The sequence below is a fragment of the Thalassophryne amazonica genome, chromosome 10 (genome assembly GCF_902500255.1).
Source record: "Thalassophryne amazonica chromosome 10, fThaAma1.1, whole genome shotgun sequence".
NCBI classification, from domain to species: Eukaryota; Metazoa; Chordata; class Actinopteri; order Batrachoidiformes; family Batrachoididae; genus Thalassophryne; species Thalassophryne amazonica.
The window spans coordinates 86,180,407-86,199,592 of NC_047112.1; the positions used below are offsets into that span (position 1 = coordinate 86,180,407).

Below are 19,186 nucleotides of genomic sequence, written 5' to 3' on the forward strand. Positions count from 1 at the left end.
TGGGCCAGTTTTTGTTTTTAACTTCTTTCTGTTCCTTCCTGTTTAGTGAGTTTGATTTTGAGATACCATTTTCATTTCAGTCTGTTGATTAAAAAAGTAATTAATGATAGAAATAGAGACTATTCTCCAAAGCAGGAGAGATTGTGAGTAAAAAAAAATCTTCCCAGTCCCAACACAGTCTAACAGACTTTTTCACGATATAAATACCATAACACAGATTATTACACAACTACAACATCATAATAAAATCTCTCTTCATACAAAATTAGAACATTCAACAAGATAAACATATTTCAACACTAACAAATACAGATTCAGAAAGTTTTACAAATTCGTTGCAAGTGAAACAAGAATTTGGCCACTAGATGTCACTGTGGAGATGCTTCGAATGTTCAAAAAGGTTGAATCTTTTAATGAATCAATAGTTTCTTTTGACCCTTTCGTGTCAAATTCAATTGCAATTCGAAAGTTATTTGTATAGCAGGCAGCATGGTGGCTTAGTGGTTAGCGCTGTTGCCATCCAGCAAGAAGGTCATGGGATCGATTCTCACTTGGGGCTTGTCTGTGTGGAGTTTGGTTGTTCTTCCTGTGTTTACAGGAGTTCACTCTGGGGGCTCTAGCTTCCTCCCACATCCAAAGACAAGCAGGTTAGGTGAATTGGAAACTTTAAATTGACTGTAGATTGTTGTAGAGATTTGCTTTCAGTTTAAGGAAATTTTAGAATTTTTTATATTGAAGCCTGATTTACTTTTTGTATTTGAAATGGCATAAACAAATTAAAATGTGTGAAACACCAAAGGGCCAAATACTTTTGGAGGGCACTGTAAGTCTTCTACCTCGATTTAAATGAGTCCACACAATCAGACTGTTTTAGCACAACTGGCAAACTGTTCCATAGAAAAAGTGCCCAGTAAGAAAACTCCCTGTAACCTGCTTACTACTTATTCACCCTGGGCACACATAACAAACCTAGACCCCGAGAACAGACAGCACGACCAGGTACATATGGTGTAAGTAAGAATTTTATGATAATAACAAAACCTTAAAGTCAGACTTCGCATGAACAGGAACCTCGTGACAGCGACGGTGTTCTGAACCAGCTGGCTAACATGTGAATGGTGCATTTTTTCCATCACTGCAGTCGATATATGGGAACAAGAGATCTTTCATCTTTGTTTCTCTTTTCTTGGATTTGTTCCTCTTGAATTAAACTGAGAGTCAACACGACAGTGACATCATTGTGGTGGTGGACAGAAGCAGAATAATAATAAAAATAAGAAAAGTCCATTTCCAAATACTTGTGTGGCCTTGTGTCTGATGTTTAGATACAACCCCAATTCCAATGAAGTTGGGACGTGTAAAATGTAAATAAAAGTAGAATACAATGATTTGCAAATCCTCTTCAACATGTATTTAATTGAATACACCACAAAGACAAGATATTTGATGAACAAAAAAGGAGAATAGTTCACCACGTTTCTGTATAGCACAAACAAATCTGGTGCAACCAGATAGGACTAATTTGTAAAAGAGAAAAATAACTGGTGCAACACAGAAATAAGTGCCGGAAAGTTTAATAAGGTGCTGAAAAGAAAAATATACAGCAGGACTAACGTTTCGATGTGAGAGTCACATCTTTCTCAGACCTGAGGAAGATGTGACTCTGTGACTCTCACGTCGAAACGTTTTCCTCTTTACAAGATATTTGATGTTCAAACTGATAGCCTGCAGCATGTTTCAAAAACGTTGGGTCGGGGCAACAAACGACTGGGAAAATTGATGAATGCTCAAAGAACACCTGTTTGGAAACAGGTGAGTGTCATGGTTGGGTATAAAAGGAGCATCCCTAAAAGGCTCAGCTGTTCACAACCAAAGATGGGGCGAGGATCACCACTTTGTGAACTACTGTGTGAAAAAATAGTCCAACAGTTTAAGAACAATGTTTCTCAATGTTCAATTGCAAGGAATTTAGGGATTCCGTAATATAATCAGAAGATTCAGAGAATCTGGAGAACTTTCTACATGTAAGCGGCAAGGCAAAAAACCAACATTGAATGCCCGTGACCTTCAATCCGTCAGGCGGCACTACATTAAAAACCAACATCAATGTGTAAAGAATCTTACCGCGTGGGCTCAGGAACACTTCAGAAAACCACTGTCAGTTAACACAGTTTGTCGCTACGTCTACAGGTGCAAGTTAAAAGTCTACCATGCAAAGTGAAAGCCATACATCAACAACATCCAGAAATGCCGCCGCCTTCTCTGGGCCCGAACTCATTTGAATGGATAGATGCAAAGTGGAAAAGTGTGCTGTGGTCTGATGAGTCCACATTCCAAATTGTTTTTGGAAATCATGGATGTCGTGTCCTCTGGACAAAAGAGGAAAAGACCATCTAGATTGTTACCAGGGCAAAGTTCAAAAGCCAGCATCTGTGATGGTATGGGGGTGTGTTAGTGCCCATGGCATGGGCAACTTACACATCTGTGATGGCACCATCAATGCTGAAAGATACATCCAGGTTTTGGAGCAACACATGCTGCCATCCAACCAATGTCTTTTTCAGGGACGTCCCTGCTTATTTCAGCAAGACAATGCCAAGCCACATTCTGCACGTGTTACAACAGCGTGGCTTCGTAGTAAAAGAGTGCAGGTACTAGACTGGCCTGCCTGCAGTCCAGACCTGTTGCCCACTGAAAATGTGTGGCACATTATGAAGCGAAAATATGACAACGGAGACCCCGGACTGTTGAACAACTGAAGTCGGACATCAAGCAAGAATGGGAAAGAATTCCACCTGCAAAGCTTCAACAATTAGTGTCCTCAGTTCCCAAACACTTATTGAGTGTTGTTAGAAGGAAAAGGTGATGTAACACAGTGGTAAACATACCACTGTCCCAGCTTTTTTGAAATGTGTTGCAGGCATCTATTTCAAAATGAGCAAATATTTGCACAAAAACAATAAAGTTTATCAGTTTGAACATTAATATCTTGTCTTTGTGGTGTATTCAATTGAATATAGGTTGAAGAGGATTTGCAAATCATTGTATTCTGTTTTATTTACATTTTACACAATGTCCCAACTTCATTGGAATTGGGGTTGTACATAGGAATAGGGAGGATTTAGGCCAAGCAGTGAAATTTCAGCACGCTGTTAAAAGGAATGGCTCCCAAGTTGGACTCAGGTCTCTCCACTTGTACCAAAGAGTCTTTGTAAAGAATCAGCCTCGTCTCTTGGACTCTTTGACTTTGCATGACATCTACTTTCTTCCAACTCGACCCGTCTCGACTTCAAATTATAAAATAACTTGAAAACGAGCACATGGATCAATGTAACTTTCACCACTTCTAAGAATGTAAAGTCAGAATTCCAAATCGGAATAAGGAAGCATGCAGTGTGTATGTGTGTGTGTGGGGTTTGTCACAGCTGTTTATAATTCCTCTCTGTAGTTGAAGGAGTTCATGAGTTGTGAGCTCCTGGCTCAGCTCTACGCTCTGGGAGAACATGCAGCACTGATGGATGAATCACCAGAGCAGCAGCAGCATCGGGATGAAATGCTGCACAAACACACTGCCCTGAAGGAGGCGCTCGCTGTTATCGGGGAGATCTCCGCCTCCATCTGTGCCACCCTTCTGCCTCTGCCTATCCACTCATCTGGGATGGAGTCAGGCAGGTACAAAATTACACTTCGTAATGTCCCGGGTGTCCACACAGTAACTAAACCCACAATTGATAGAGATCAGGTGCAGGTTTGTCTGCTCCGCGCCACCCTGATGCTGACAATGTTTTATCAGTGGAAGCAAGGCAGGAAAATGTTATATAGCGCCACCACCAGCTCATGGTTGATAATGATCTACCCAGAGCAATGAGGCGCACAACCACAACAATGTGAGCACAGTTTAACATTGCAATAAGTAGCCTCACTGTAGCCTCAGTAACCACAGCTTTATTACATCAGCCAAGGACGTAATAAAGTGGTATACAAAATCCGTTATATACGGTGTTTATTAGATGGAAAATCATACAAAAACATTGGAACTTTTTGCTTTTGTCTGGTGAGTGCAAATATCCAGTTTATACGATGAAGGTTTAGGCGGGTTTTACTGTATAAGGATCACTTAATCGGAGGTGGGGTGATCAAGCGGTTAAGTGTACTTGTTTCCAGCACAGAAGGTTCCTGTTTCAAGGCCATCCCTGCCCACTCTCCATGTAATGTGGAGTTGCATCAGGAATAACATCTGGTGTTTTTTTTTTGTTTTTTTACTTGTGCCAAATCAACATGCAGATCTGCTGTGGTGACCGAAGTAAAGACAATGGAGTTGTAGCCGGTTTTCTTGAGACAACTCAGGAGATGGATGCATGAATTTTTCCAAGTCACTGAATACTGTATGTCTTGAATTTCATTTACATCAATCATTAAGGAACACAAACCATATTATACTGTTACTAGGGGAGCTACGACCACTACCTTTGCACCCCGCCTCCTCAGACTAAACCAAACCAACTGTTTTAGGTTCCTTAGATGACCCCAAAACACAATCAGGATATTCCCAAAAATAAAAACTGGCCTCAAGCCAGTTATCCAAGATGGCTGCCAACATAGGGTTTTTTCACTAAAACACCTTTACAGAACATATAAACAACTTAAATATCACAGAGATTCAATGGGAAGACCATTGCAGGTCACAGCAAACTCATTTGTGCCTAAACTAAATTCATTCATGGGTTTAAGATTCAAAATGGCGTCCAAAATGGCCACCAATAGACCCTTATCATTAAAATACATAGTAGGAACAAACAATAGACTTAGTAATGACAGAAATCACTGGTGTTTTAGTGGAAAAAAAAACAACCTATTTTGGTGGCCATCTTGGATGCCATATTGGATAACTGGCTTGAGGCTAGTTTTTATTTTTGGGAACATCCTGATTGTGTTTTGGAGTCATCTAAGGAACCTAAAAAAGTTGATTTGGTTTAGTCCTGGGGGGGAGGGCGCAAAAGTAGTGGTTGTAGCTCTCCTTGTATGGGTGGTAATTAATTGATGTTGACCACACACAATATGAAATGTCTCGGGTTCATAATGTCCTCAATGAATCAGAAATAAAAGTAAATGTAAGGATCACTGTTGTTTTTTTTTCTCTTCTTCTTCTTCTTCTTTTTGCCATTTTCATATCATCCCAACTTTTTCTGATTTGCGGTTGTAGTTCAGTGCTTCCTATCCCTCATTTTCAGCCCTTTGCCAATGATTTTATTTGAAAAGACTGAAACAAAATAACTGTCATAGGGATGAAGAGAGGGAAATGCTGTTTTGTACTTAACCCTGTATAACAGACTTGAAGTTGGCAGCTTATCCATCTTTTGTCTTCTCCACCCAGCCCCACTCTGCTGAAAGTATCAGGGACTCGTGGTCCTGCTCCAGCTGCTCTTCCAGAAAATGCTCAACCCAAACACGTCTCGTCCACCAGCACAGATCGGCTTTGGCAGCCCCGTCACCAAACGCTCCGTGCCACGCCCGGTGGGCCGAGGTAACTGTGGAAATACACAGTCATGTGCTAAAATCTGACAGGTCAAAGTACGGTGACCTGTGTCTCTGTATGTCACTCAGACGTGCACACACGCAGCCAGACTTTGAACTACAGAGGCTCAGGGGGAGAAGGAATTGTTATTTGAGCTGGGTGGGGGTCTGCTGAAAAATGTGTTTCTCATATTCTCCTCCATCAGCCTCAGCAGACAGGACTTCTCTCTGTGCAGCTTTTAGCTCCATCCAGAGACAATAGCCAAGGTGCGCTGTCAACTTTTTATATTTCTCTCTGTCCTTCAGTGCTATTTTTTTTGCCTTCTTTGTTTTTCTCCTCTTCAAGTATCATTCTTTCCCCACTGTTCCCTTTTTCTTGTATTTTCCTTCACTTTTCTGCTTTTGGCCCATGTCTCCTTTTCTTCTCTGCCTCATTTCCTCTGTGCTCTCCAATGGTTGTTCAGATTCTGTCCCTCACACTCTCCCTCTTTCCATTAAACCTTACTTGTCTTTTCCTTCATCCATGCGCTGCCTCTGTCTCAGAAAGAACTAAATACAGCTCAAAGTGCTGCGCGTCAGCAGTTTTAAGAAAAATCTTCACCCTTATGACCCTTCAAGGGGCTCTGTCACCCACTCCCACCTTATGACATCATAAAGATTTATAATCTCCACACACACTTTTTGGCTGGTGACGAAGTCTCTCGTTGCCTGAATCCAAACTGTTCCAGGATTTCCCATGTGTGATGGTGTTTGCAGTAAATTTGCATGAGCGTCCTCAGAGACGTGCAGAGAGCAGAGTGGTGGGAAATGAGGATGCTCCCCACCCTTCTCCAGCTGGTGCCCGTAGTAATGGTGCCAGTGTAAACTCTTTGAATGCCTTTTCCTCCTCATTGCTGCAATACTCTGAGTGGTGGCCACAGTTAACCTAAAGGTTAGCTTCCATAGCGGCTGACCTGCCAAAGAGCTAACTGCAGTAACACTAAACCAATAAACTGCTAAAACATTTAGCTGAAGCTCCGGCGAACCGCCAACTTCTCTTATATGAAATTACAATTGACTTGTTTTTTTTGCTCTAAAACCATGAAAAACAAACCAAAAGAGCTGAAATTTTAATATTTTGAAGTGATAACATGAAGGATCCCAAAAAAGAATTTAGCACGCCAAGATAATTAAATGAACAGAAGAAACAAGAGCAATCAGAGATTTCTGACATCCCGAGATTTCTGACATCTGCCAGTCCGGATCCAGATCAGCTTTTCCATGCCCTATCAATCTGTGGTGCAAATTTGGTGAGAATTCATGAATTATTATTTTTTTTTTTAACATACTTTAAAGCCTACATGAAGTGAAATTTTGATCAAGAATCCACATCCGGATCTGGGTCACCTCCAACATTCAGTGGAGTCCTCCATGCCCTTATATATATCTGTGGTGCAAGAATCCGTGAAGTAGTTTTGAACTAATTCTTCAAAGTGTATATAAAGTGAAACTTGATCCCGAATTCGGATCTGGATCACCTCCAAAATTCAGTGGAGATTTCCATGGCCTAATATCTATCTGTGTTGAAAATTTCATCAAAATCTGTGACAGACAGACAAATAAACACAGATGATTTTATTACGTCCTTGGTGAACGTAATTAAAAAGTAGTTTCCATTCGACATAGTTTATTCACAGTACAGAAAATACTAAACCAACAAGAAGTATTAAGAAATAAAAAATACACATGGAAAATCATTTTAATCATCCAATTACTGTGTTTAATCTAATTGACTTCCTGCTCCTTCATCTCCTCGAGGTGATGCTTGCTGTCTTCGCATGATGTCAAATTCACTTACTGGATACATGTAGAAGCTTCAACAGAAACAAATGTATGATTTTCAGGTTTACACACACTTTTGACACTTAAAACCTTTTTAAAAATATACATATACGTGTGTGTGTGTATATACATATATATACATTGAGGAAAATAAGTATTTGAACACCCTGCGGTTTTGCAAGTTCTCTCACTTAGAAATCGTGGAGGGGTCTGAAATTTTCATCTTAGGTGCATGTCCACTGTGAGAGACATAATCTAAAAAAAAAAAAAAATCCAGAAATGACAATGTATGATTTTTTTTAATAATTTATTTGTATGTTACTGCTGCAAATAAGTATTTGAACACCTGTGAAAATCAATGTTAATATTTGGTACAGTAGCCTTTGTTTGCAATTACAGAGGTCAAACGTTTCCTGTAGTTTTTCACCAGGTTTTCACACACTGCAGCAGGGATTTTGGTCCACTCCTCCATACAAATCTTCTCTAGATCTTTCAGGTTTGGAGTTTGAGCTCACTCCAAAGATTTACTATTGAGTTCAGGTCTAAAGACTGGCCAGGCCACTCCAGGACCTTGAAATGCTTCTTACGGAGCCCCTCCTTAGTTGCCCTGGCTGTGTGTTTGGGGTCATTGTCATGCTGGAAGAAACAGCCATGACCCATCTTCAGTGCTCTTACTGAAGGAAGGAGGTTGTTTGCCAAAGTCTCGCAATACATGACACCATCCATCCTCCCTTCAGTACAGTGCAGTCGTCCTGTCCCCTTTGCAGAAGAGCACCGCCAAAGTATGATGTTTCCACCCCCATGCTTCACGGTTGGGATGGTTTTCTTGGGGTTGTTCTCATCCTCTAAACATGGTAAGTGGAGTTGATTCCAAAAAGCTCTATCTGGTCTCATCTGACCACATGACCTTCTCCCATGCCTCCTCTGGATCATCCAGATGGTCACTGGTGAACTTCAAATGGGCCTGGACATGTGCTGGCTTGAGCAGGGGGACCTTGCTGCCCTGCAGGATTTTAAACCATGACAGCATCATGTGTTACTAATGTAATCTTTGTGACTGTGGTCCCAGCTCTCTTCAGGTCATTGACCAGGTCCTCCTGTGTTGTGAAAGTGTAGTGACACGGACCCACAACAGGGGGCGCAAATGAACGGCCAATAGATGAGCCAAAAGGTAACAATTTAATGTTGTGAAATGTGCACAACAAACATACAGACAATCTCAGAATATAATTACAGTCAATCTACAAAGGTGACGTGTGGGCAGGCTCGAGGATAGAAGACGTCTGTCCCTGAGAAGAGCCGGAACCACACGATTTCCGCCGCCACAGAACCTGGTGAATAGTGGAGCCGCCAAGTCCCGAATTCCCAGGTGATCACCGTCCCCGACTGTCGGATCTGGTACTGCTGGCGAGAACAAAGACAGTCAAGTGTGGGTGTGTGTACACCCAGTAACAACAGCGGTGGGAATGCCACCTCCACCTCTCACTCAATAACTGCAGAGTACTGTAGATTCCTCAGGGGAAAAGAGTGCCTTCAACGCTCTCTCAGCTTTCACCGACGGAGGTACCAGTACTCCTGCAAACACTCACAATATACAAATATTGCAATCACAAATGGCTGAGGATATTACCTCCAATGAAGTATGATATCTCGGCAAACGAGGTGGAGATGACGTCTGGTCTTTATGGAGTGAGAGGATGTTGAGTAGATGGGTGACAGCTGTCAAGAGGTAATGAGTGACAGCTGTCACCCCCGGCTGTGTCCATGGCGGCAGCGCCCTCTCGTGCCTGAAGCCCGCACTTCAGGCAGGGCGCCCTCTGGAGGTGGGCCAGCAGTACCTCCTCTTCTGGCGGCCCACACAGGACCCCCCCCTCAACGGGCGCCTCCTGGCGCCCGACCCGGCTTGTTGGGGTGTCGACGGTAGAAGTCGGCCAGGAGGGCCGGATCCAGGATGAAGCTCCTCTTCACCCAGGAGCGTTCTTCGGTCTTGACTATGGTGGACAGGTTGGAGTGTGATTGATAGAGTGTGTGAACAGGTGTCTTTATACAGGTAACAAGTTCAAACAGGTGCAATTAATACAGGTAAAAGTGCAGAATAAGAGGGCTTCTTAAAGAAATATTAACAGGTCTGTGAGAGCCAGAATTCTGCTGGTTGGTAGGTGTTCAAATACTTATTTGCAGCAGTAACATACAAATAAATTATTAAAAAATCATACATTATGATTTCCAGATTTGTTTTTTTTTTTTTAGATTATGTCTCTCAAAAATCGCAAGGTGTTCAAATACTTATTTCCTCACTGTATACACACACACGTATAAGCTGACTTAAAGTTAGCTCAGCTAAATTTAGTGGATGCTAATTTGTCCGTTAGTGGTTATGACAGCTGAAAAAGTAATCCATTAAGTACCTTTGCTAATTAGCCGTTAGCATTTAAACTGAAGAGGGAGGGAGGGATTTTTTGCATATTGAGCTTTTTGTGTTATATCAAACAGTAACATTGATCTGCTCTTCTCTTCAGGAGGTGCCTTTCACCAGCCAGAAACACAAAATAACAGTTTAGTGGTGAAATGTTGACCGTTCTGCTCAGTGAAGCTCCCAGCTGCTTGCTGACTGCTGCTCAGAAGGGCCCATGAAGTGTAAAATGTGTATTCCAGCTGAAGTCTCCTCTCCGTTTCCTCTGGGACCTGCTGTCTGGGAGCCTGTTTTGTACATAAAGTATCTCCACGACTGTTGGAATGTACTCAGTTGTCTGCGGACTTGTCTCAAGTGCCTGAGCTTTGTGTAAATAAAAAGATCGCTTATTAATTATTCAGAAAGTATATTATGTTCATACTATTTTCTTATTACAACATTTTTGAATAAATATCTTCAAAAATGTTGTATATAAAAAAATAGTTTTTGAACTTGTCCTGATTTCTTCCGGTGTGAAGGGCTGAGATAATTTCCATTTATTTTCATTTATATAGCACCAAATCACAACAAGGTTGCCTCAAGGCGCTTCACACAAGTAAGGTCTAACCTTACACCCCCAGAGCAACAGTGGTAAGGAAAAACTCCCTCTGAGGAAGAAACCTCAAGCAGACCAGACTCAAAGGGGTGACCCTCTGCTTGGGCCATGCTATCAACACAAATTCCAAAACAATAAAAAGTCACATTGTCATTCTCATAAAGCAATCAGTTCATGATTGAATTTTCCTCTGGTGTTTTTTTTTTCTTCTTCTTCAACAACTAAGCTGACTAAAATTTTATTTGTTCATTGAGGCCATCTACAGTGTTACACGTATCAGGAGTGCAAACTAGGAGTAATAACACACTATGGGGTTGTGGGTCTTTCTAGGACGTCCACAGCAAACTGAGGACTGTTGCATGTGAGATACTTGCTATACTATTTACTGTAAGCTTCCAATAATAATTACACCCATGTACAGCAATAGCACATGTGGTGGTATTATTTGAATTTCGAGTGCCCGTTTGGCCATGTATGAACACTTATAACACTGAATTGGACCAAATTTGGTGGAATAGTGGAGAGTCAGCCATGACAAAGTGAGTTGATTTTGAGAAAAATCTGCTAAAAATCAAAGTCACAAGCCAAGGTCAAAATTTGGCCCATTACTTATGCTGAGTAGAGGGGCAGTTGGAATGGCTATTCTGAGGAGGAGGACTAGTTGTATAGCGCTTTTCCAGCTAGCAGAGTCTCAAGCATTGGGCTTGAGACCAGAGGATCCTTAGTTCAAATCTCAGCTTGACCGGAAAATCACTATGGGCCCTTGGGCAAGGTCCTTAATCCCCTAGTTGCTCCCGGTGTGTAGCAAGCGCCTTGTATGGCAGCACATTGACATTGGGGTGAATGTGAGGCATTATTGTAAAGCTCTTTGAGTGTCTGATGCAGATGGAAAAGTGCTATATAAATGCAATCCATTTACCATTTCCATCAGTAGCCAATAAACATTTAATGAGTTGTTTTGGGTTCTACATCATTGTGAAAAGTGTTAAGGACCTTGAAGCATCTATTCACTTAAATATGATGCGCCCTCACCCCCCCAACTGTGCCCGTGGAGGACCAGATGACCTGAGGTTGTAAATTGTTTTTCTGCTTAGTTGTGGAAAGTTATAGTGTTCCTTTCAATAGTTATTTTGCAGGTGTAGCACATGTTTAAACAGAACACACAGGCGCTAATTGATTACCGGAATCATTAATGAGTGTTTTGTGCACAACTGATGAACTGAAGAAACAGAACATTCACTGATTCATTTTCTATAATTTTAGAAAAGTCCAATTAAGGGTCACAGAGGGCGCTTAGGTTTATCTCAGCAGTCACTGGGCGAGAGATGGGGAACACCTCGGATAGGGCTGTCAGTGTGTCGCAGGGCTAAAACAGGACTGTATAGGTATTAAGATAAAAAAAACACAGGGTGGTCACATGAAACAGTGGTTCTCGTATTAAAAGCCAAGTGGCCTCTGTATGTGTACGCGTGCATGCGTCTGTGTATAACTTTGATCACGAAGATACTGGGGAGAGCTGACATTGGCCGTTTGGTATGTTTATGTATTTTGGGTCAAGGATGAATGCTGCCAAAACAGAAAGTTCATAGGACTAATATTTTAGGAGAAACTACGGATATTAGCTAACAACAGTGAACAATGGACGTCGATAATTATTGGGAGTTGGGAGATTGGGGGTAGTAAATCATCTATATATTACATGCCAAGTGGCTTCTGTGTATGCACGTGTGTTCAAACATGGACAAACTGGGGAGAGCAGACATTTGCCGTTTGGTATGCTTATGTATTTTGGGTCAAGGTTGAACGCTGCTAAAATGGAACATTGATAGGACCAATATATTTAGATAAATTACAGCTATTACGTAACCACAGTAAACAATGGATGTTAATAATTACATTCTGGACTCGCACGCCATTCCAAATCATTATAGAAACTTTGCATAATTTATTACCACCCTTGAAAAATGTCAGCTACCTATTTCATAAACACTACCTAATCTAGAACCCGTGGATCCCCACGGGCAACACCCTAGTTTATTTTTAATGGCATTAAAAGATGTCATATTGTGCAAAATAACTTTTGAGTCAACCTGTCAATGTGACATTTGGTTAGAGTGCCACAATAAACACCCAGAAAATTCCTCCAGTCAGGTACATGCAGGTCCATAAGTAGTCTGGGAGTGACCATTGTTGTCATTTTGTGCTTGTAGCTTGTTTGCTTTAATTCAAGGGTTTTAACAAAAACTTGCAAATAACATTTTGGAATCATAAACCGTTTTAAACAGTGCTTCCGTTTTCAGGATTGAGGATTAGTCTAATTCTTCATACAAATCACTTTCACAAGTGTTTTTTTTTAGAGAAGTCCGAGGATGGATACAGGAACATTTTCAGGTCACTATACAGGGTTGGATTTCATTTACATCATTCATATATTTTCTATAATGATCTCTTGCAGAAGAATCATAAATGCTTTATAAAATCTAAAAACAGTAAATGGATAACTCCAAGAATTGCTATTTGTACTTCAGAATAATATAATTATCATATACGGAATCGTGAGAGATGTATATGTACTGTGCTCCACCCCTAAGTGTATCCAAAAAGTTATCAGTGACTGATAACTTTTAGTGTCCATAGTACAACTCCAATTCCAATGACGTTGGGGTCGTTATGTAAAATGTAAATAAAAACAATACAATGATTTCCAAATCCTCTTCAACCTATATTCAATTGAATACACCACAAAGACAATATTTAATGCTCAAATGGATAAACTTGGTTGTTTTTGTGCAAATATTTGCTCATTTTAAAATGGATATCTGCAACACGTTTCAAAAAAATTGGGGACGGGCAAAAAAGACTGGGAAAGTTGATGAAAGCTCAAAGAACACCTAATTGGAAACAGGTGAATGTCATGATTGGATACAAAAGGAGCATCCCCCAAAAGTCTCAGGTGTTCACAAGCAAAGATGGGGCGAGGATCACCACTTTGTGAACACTGCATGCAAAAATAGTCCAACAGTTTAAGAACAATGTTTATTAACATTCAATTGCAAGGAATTTAGGAATTCCATCATCTACAGTCCATAATAACAAGATTCAGAGAATCTGGAAAACTTTCTACACATAAGCGGCAAGGCCAAAAACCAACATTGAATGCCCATGACCTTCGATCCCTCAGGCGGCCACTGCATTCAAAACCAACATCATTGGGTAAAGGATCTTACGATCGTACTGCGTGGGCTCAGGAACACTTCAGAAAACTATTGTCAGTTAACACAGTTCATTACTACATCTACAAGTGCAACTTAAAACTCATAGGTGTGCATATGTTAGTTTGTATATATGTGGCCCTGGGACAGACTGGCGTCCTGTCCAGGGTTACCCCGCCTCATGACCTATGACAGCTGGGATAGACTCCAGCCCCCTATGACCCTCAAGTGGAGTAAGCGGTTTGAAGATGAATGAGTGATTTAGAGTATTTCCTGCTATGACATAATGTACACACTGGAAAAAGTGTTATTAGTTACATCTCTGGTGTATATGTACTTATTTTTAAATTCAATACTGTTACGAAGTCTGCTCACGAAATACCTTTAATCACTTTTTTTCCTCCACCCACGCCAATGGGGGTAGAAAAAAGTCAAAGTGCGACATCTAGTGTTCAGATGTGTCTAGCAGCCAAAATTAAAATGTGCCTGTATATAATTTTACTCAGGTTTCATGTGTTAGGACAGACACACTGCTTGTATAAAGCTCAATTGTTGCATGTTTGAAGGTTGCACTCTGCAGAGCAGCACACGTCTCTCTCTCTCTGTAAGCTCTGGATGTCGTCACTGTGCACAGTCGACTTTGTACTGAAGGACATTATTAGAAAGGAGAGAGGATTCTGAAGGCAAAACCACATTGTTTCCTGGCTGGTTTATTTAGACACAACCCCACAACAGGTATCAGCTGATGAGAATTCTGATAAAGTCACTAACAGTATTTTGTGCACATACACTAAGGAAATTTCTCATTGGAAACTTTTGATTCATACACTTTGTTGCATGTTTTCAATAGACTTTTGCTGCTTTCTACAACCATTTCGGCCACATGGGTATGTTGTTAAATTGTTCTCTTTATGAGCTTTTTTATTATTTTTAAATCTGTGGTGTGCTGAATAAATAATTCATTCATATTATTAGTGTATTGTCGCTTTGTCAGTAAGTTTGTAAGCTGATACCAAGGATGTGAAAGTATTCAAAGTGAAACAAGGTGGAGATTTCACCAGTTGACAGATTTCACCACCCTTTCTTCAGGTGTTCAATACATTTCCCCCCTGTCATTTCACATTATTACCACCTGTTCAATTGTTTAACACAAATAGTGCATCAACAAATCACATGGCAGCAACTCAATGCATGCAGGCATCCAGATGTGGTCAAGATGACGACTTGCTGAAGTTCAAACTGAGCATCAATTGGTGTGAGAAAGGGGATTTAAGTGACTTTGAAGGTGGCATGGTTGTTGGTGCCAGACGGGCTGTTCTGAGTATTTCAGAAACTGCTGATCTACTGGGATCGTCACGTGCAACCATCTCTAAAGTTTACCAAAAAAATGGTTCAAAAAAGAGTAGACATCCAATGAGCGGCAGTTTTGTGGATGAAAATGCCTTGTTGTTGTCAGAGGTTCAGAGGAGAGAATGAGCAGTCTGGTTGGATGGGCGACTGCAAGAAGCTATCATGTTTCCACCACCTTGTTGAATCAATGCCATGAAGAAATAAGCAGTAGTGAAGGCAAAGGGAGGTCCAACCTGATACATGCAAGGTGTGCTCCGTCCTGTACTGCAAATTTCCACCTGGCTCTCGGGTTAAAATTGGCTGTGCCACCCAGCTCAGAATTTCTGAAAAATGACTGAAATGTGCTGAAAATGTACCAATTTGATCATATTTCAAGCTTATGGAATCATAGTTTTGCTATTTTAAACCAATAATTAAAGTAATAAGAAATATCTCATTTTCTTTATCAAATCGCAAACAGCAGAGATCAGAGAGTCAGCGCGTTCAGTGGCCAGAGCTGTGAAGGGCAGCAGCTGAAAACAATGTCAATGAGTTTTAGTGGTATAAAACCCTATAGCTTCAGGGGGCCGCGGAAGCTATGAGCTGCGATCACATAATTTACCCGGCACTAAAATGGTCCTAGCTGGAACCCTGATACACACATATATAGACACACACACTGTATATAATAAAACCTTCCACAATGTCAAAAAGAAAAAGATTAAAAAAATGACAGCAGATGTAAAAAGTGGTCTGTTGGAGCTCGCTGGATGTATGCATTTCCTGAATGCCTTTCTAGTTATTAAAAGAAAATATTTTATGAATCAGAGCCCTTGTTTATCAAGTCACATAGTTAACTGTTGCACAGTTATTCCTCCATATACAGCACACTCGATGCAGCTGTAAAATATTAAATATTACTGACACAAACTTGTGCATATTATGGTATAAAAGTGTGTGTTAGCTGATACCTTTGTATCAAAGGTATATACAGTTTATGAGGTCAACATTTTAAAGAATGCAGTAGCTTGAAGTTTAAAAATAACAGACATGGACAGTTATAAAAGGGTGAAGAGCATTTGTCCGCTTGGCTTTTCAGCACCAACAAAACACTGACAGAAAACTGTTTCCTATAAAGTTCTCGCACATTTTAATGTCAGTTTGATCAAAGCATTTGTTTGTCTTTGTGGTCGATATTAGTCAAAAAAGTGGCTCAGATCCTCTTGAATCTCAGCCTCGTCCCACGGTCCATGGATGTTATCCTTGTGTTTCTGCAGCCTGACTAGCAGGAAGGGACAAAGCAGAGTCAAGCTTCCTAAAGCTGAGGCCAAAAGCACGGCTCCACCCTGCCACTGGGACCCGAGACCCCCAACTCCTACAACACACACGCCTACACACACCCATGTGAAGTGCTGAGGGGCGTTCTCCCTCACCCTCTGCATCAGGCAGGGCCACAGTGCAAACACCAACAGGGCGGAGCTGAGCATGGCAAAAGTGTGCAGAGCTCCTGGGAGCCGAGAGGCCAAACATACCGACGCAAACAGGGCTGCGTTTAGGGACAGGCCTGCCCGGCGGTGATGGGCTGTGTGTAAGGGAATGACAGCAAGTGGGCCAGCAGCATCACAGCAGACATGGCGTACACCGTGTCCGTGCTCACAGGACTCTGTCAGCGTCTTTAGGATGGGGGAGAAGCCAAAGGTGAAAGAAAGGAAAACGGCAGCACTCTGCAAGTCAGCCAGACGGGTGCGGGGCTCAGAGCCCGATTCGTCTGAGACGTCAAGACTTGGTATAGTCCGTAACCCGCAGGGGCACAGAGGAGACGGGTGCACAGAAGGGTATCTGGGCTCAGACAAACCCTGAAGGGAGGACAGAGAAGTGAAATCACAGTTTTAGCTCCATCCGATGCCCACAAACATTGTTAGAAATGTTTATTCTTATCAACAGGTTGGATATTATTAACTTTGTCTGCTAACTGTATTTGAATGGCTGAGGAACTGTGTCACAGCTTCACAGTTTAAAACACATGCAAATAATTCTTGCTCTGGCAACACAATTCAGAAGAAGCAACTGAGTTAGGAAGTTGGTCACAAATTCTGGTACTGATTTGAAAATTTGTTAAGATACAAAAGGAAAAAGTTACACAATATAACAAAATGTTGCATCGACATTATCATGTACCACTGACACAATATACAAAGAAAATACTGAAATGGTAATCTGTGGTGGATGTAGTGGATATTTCTGTGTTGTATTTGGGAATTTACTGTGGTCAAAGCATTTTGGGGGGAAAATATAAAAACTCTAAAAAGTGAATAGGGGGTGAGATCTCGAATACCAAATCTGTCAAAGTGTCTATTGCCAATCATATGGCCTGTTTGGGCACACTGGATTTAATATATTCTTTTTCAGGTTACCAGGTATCTTTTTATACTGTTATACCTTTATATTTGTCTCCTCGCGAGCTCTGCACCAAGATTCCAGTGTACCCAAACCTTGTCTTGCCAAAACCACAGCATGAACCACAGCTTGGCCCCGAGTCTCTGTATACCAGGCAGCTACAGAGGATCACTAAGTCTATTATAAATGACCATTCACACCCTCTACAGAGAGAATTCCACCTTCTTCCCTCTGGTCAAAGTGCTACAGGAACAGTTTTGTTCCAGCTGCTATTATTCAGTTAATAAATAATCGTAGGTCAATTTTTGCACCATTTTTGGATGTTGCAGTGGCTGTGGTCTAGTGAGGCTTTGAGCACCTTTCATGTTTGTGTCAGGTCTCTGTGTATATCAGTGTTGTCCTATATGTTTAATAAGTTGGATGGGCTCTGTTACTGCAACACAAATCTACCTACAGGTATCAATAAAGTAACCTGAACCTTGCATGCGAGTACAAAGGGCAAATAAAGTCTCTCTCGACTGGAAATCAGCTGAAGCTCCTAACAAAACAGAATGAGTGTTCATGATAGAAATAACCTGTCATCCAGGTAGATGTAGTATAGAAATTTACACAAAGCAACTGGTGTCCTCCTTTAGTCTTCAAGAGGTTACTTTGATAAGTAGTGCAACATCTTATAAAGTAACAGGAAGCTGCTTTAGTGTAAACTTCGAGATAGAACATCACATGAATGTTTCAGCAAGCTGAGATCAAACCACTAAAAAAAGACAAGGATTCTCTAAAATCACAAAATGTTTGAAAGGCAGCACTTCCTGGACTAAAATAAATAAATAAACAGAAGCAAAAAACAAAAACAACCCCCCCCCCCCCCCCCCCCCAAAAAAACAGTATTTCAAGATGCTCTTTAGAAAAGAAGCCGCACATCCAAAAACAAGAAAAACCCCAAGGCACTTACAAATACTTAATAAAGTCCTTACGAAGGCTTGATGCTGAAACATGTGAGAGTTTTTATGGTTTAAAATGACCTATCCAAAAAAGTAAAGACTTTTTAACTATATGTAACAGAGTGTGCTTTGGAGTTTTTTGTTTGTTTTATACTAGGATTCTGATTGGAATTTCTTTTGGGGATATCTAAGAACCACTAATATGCACATAAAATTCAGTATTTGTCTGTACTGTACAGGTATATTTGTTTTTCAATTAGTGTTATGTTTGTTAATTGGAGGCAGTGCCTGTGCTAAATTATTAAATTAATCAACCATCAAAGATGAGTAGAAAACTCAAATGCTTAATTGCTAACAAAATTTAATATGATTAGGTTAGTAAAAAGTGAACTTGTCTATTAATTTTCATCATGATCTGTGACTGAATTATACATTCATGTCCCAGTTGCTAGAGCAGAGAGCCACTGTGGTCCATTCTACAATGCTAGACCACAGATGATTCCAAAAGTTGTACCTGCTACCATGTAGAGCCAAAGGGGTGATGAAATGGCCACACAGGACAGCTGTTGTCCCACAAAACCCGCTTCTTTCACTACAGCCCAGTAGTGGTACTGCCGGATGCCCTCATTCCCTCCGTAACTCCTCCAGGAACCGCTGGTCCACATAGTTATCAGGGAAAGGCTGGTGTTCCCACAACACTTTCCGCCAGGGTACAGCTGGACCTGGAGCACTGTCTGGCCCCATCACCCTGAACAAGCAGAGATTTATGAACATTACAAAATTCAACAAATACACTTAAAATACTATCAAACATGGCACTTTTAGGAGACATTTGTAGATACTACTAATTTTCAGGGTAAATTAGTAAAACATGCAGGAATTGCAGCAGTTATTTTACGTAAGTGTAATTTTTGGGAGTGCAACATTAGATTCACGTTCTGGGCAATCTGTTTGAGTCCGACAA

The 19,186-nt window shown here is 41.0% G+C and overlaps 1 protein-coding gene and 1 pseudogene across 1 annotated transcript in view; one reads left to right on the forward strand and one right to left on the reverse strand.

Moving 5' to 3' along the window:
• The window catches only part of LOC117519121 (dynamin-3-like), a 76,784-nt gene extending 66,669 nt beyond the window's left edge, over window positions 1-10,115 (forward strand). The window contains exons 18-20 of the mRNA XM_034180419.1: window positions 3,449-3,672; window positions 5,375-5,524; window positions 9,855-10,115. Of these exons, the coding sequence (XP_034036310.1) occupies window positions 3,449-3,672; window positions 5,375-5,524; window positions 9,855-9,888 (408 nt within the window). The 3' untranslated portion in view covers window positions 9,889-10,115. The remainder of the gene's footprint in view (window positions 1-3,448; window positions 3,673-5,374; window positions 5,525-9,854) is intronic.
• Window positions 10,116-16,057: 5,942 nt separating this feature from the next.
• LOC117519123 lies at window positions 16,058-18,967 on the reverse strand (annotated as a pseudogene).
• Window positions 18,968-19,186: the final 219 nt, after the last annotated feature.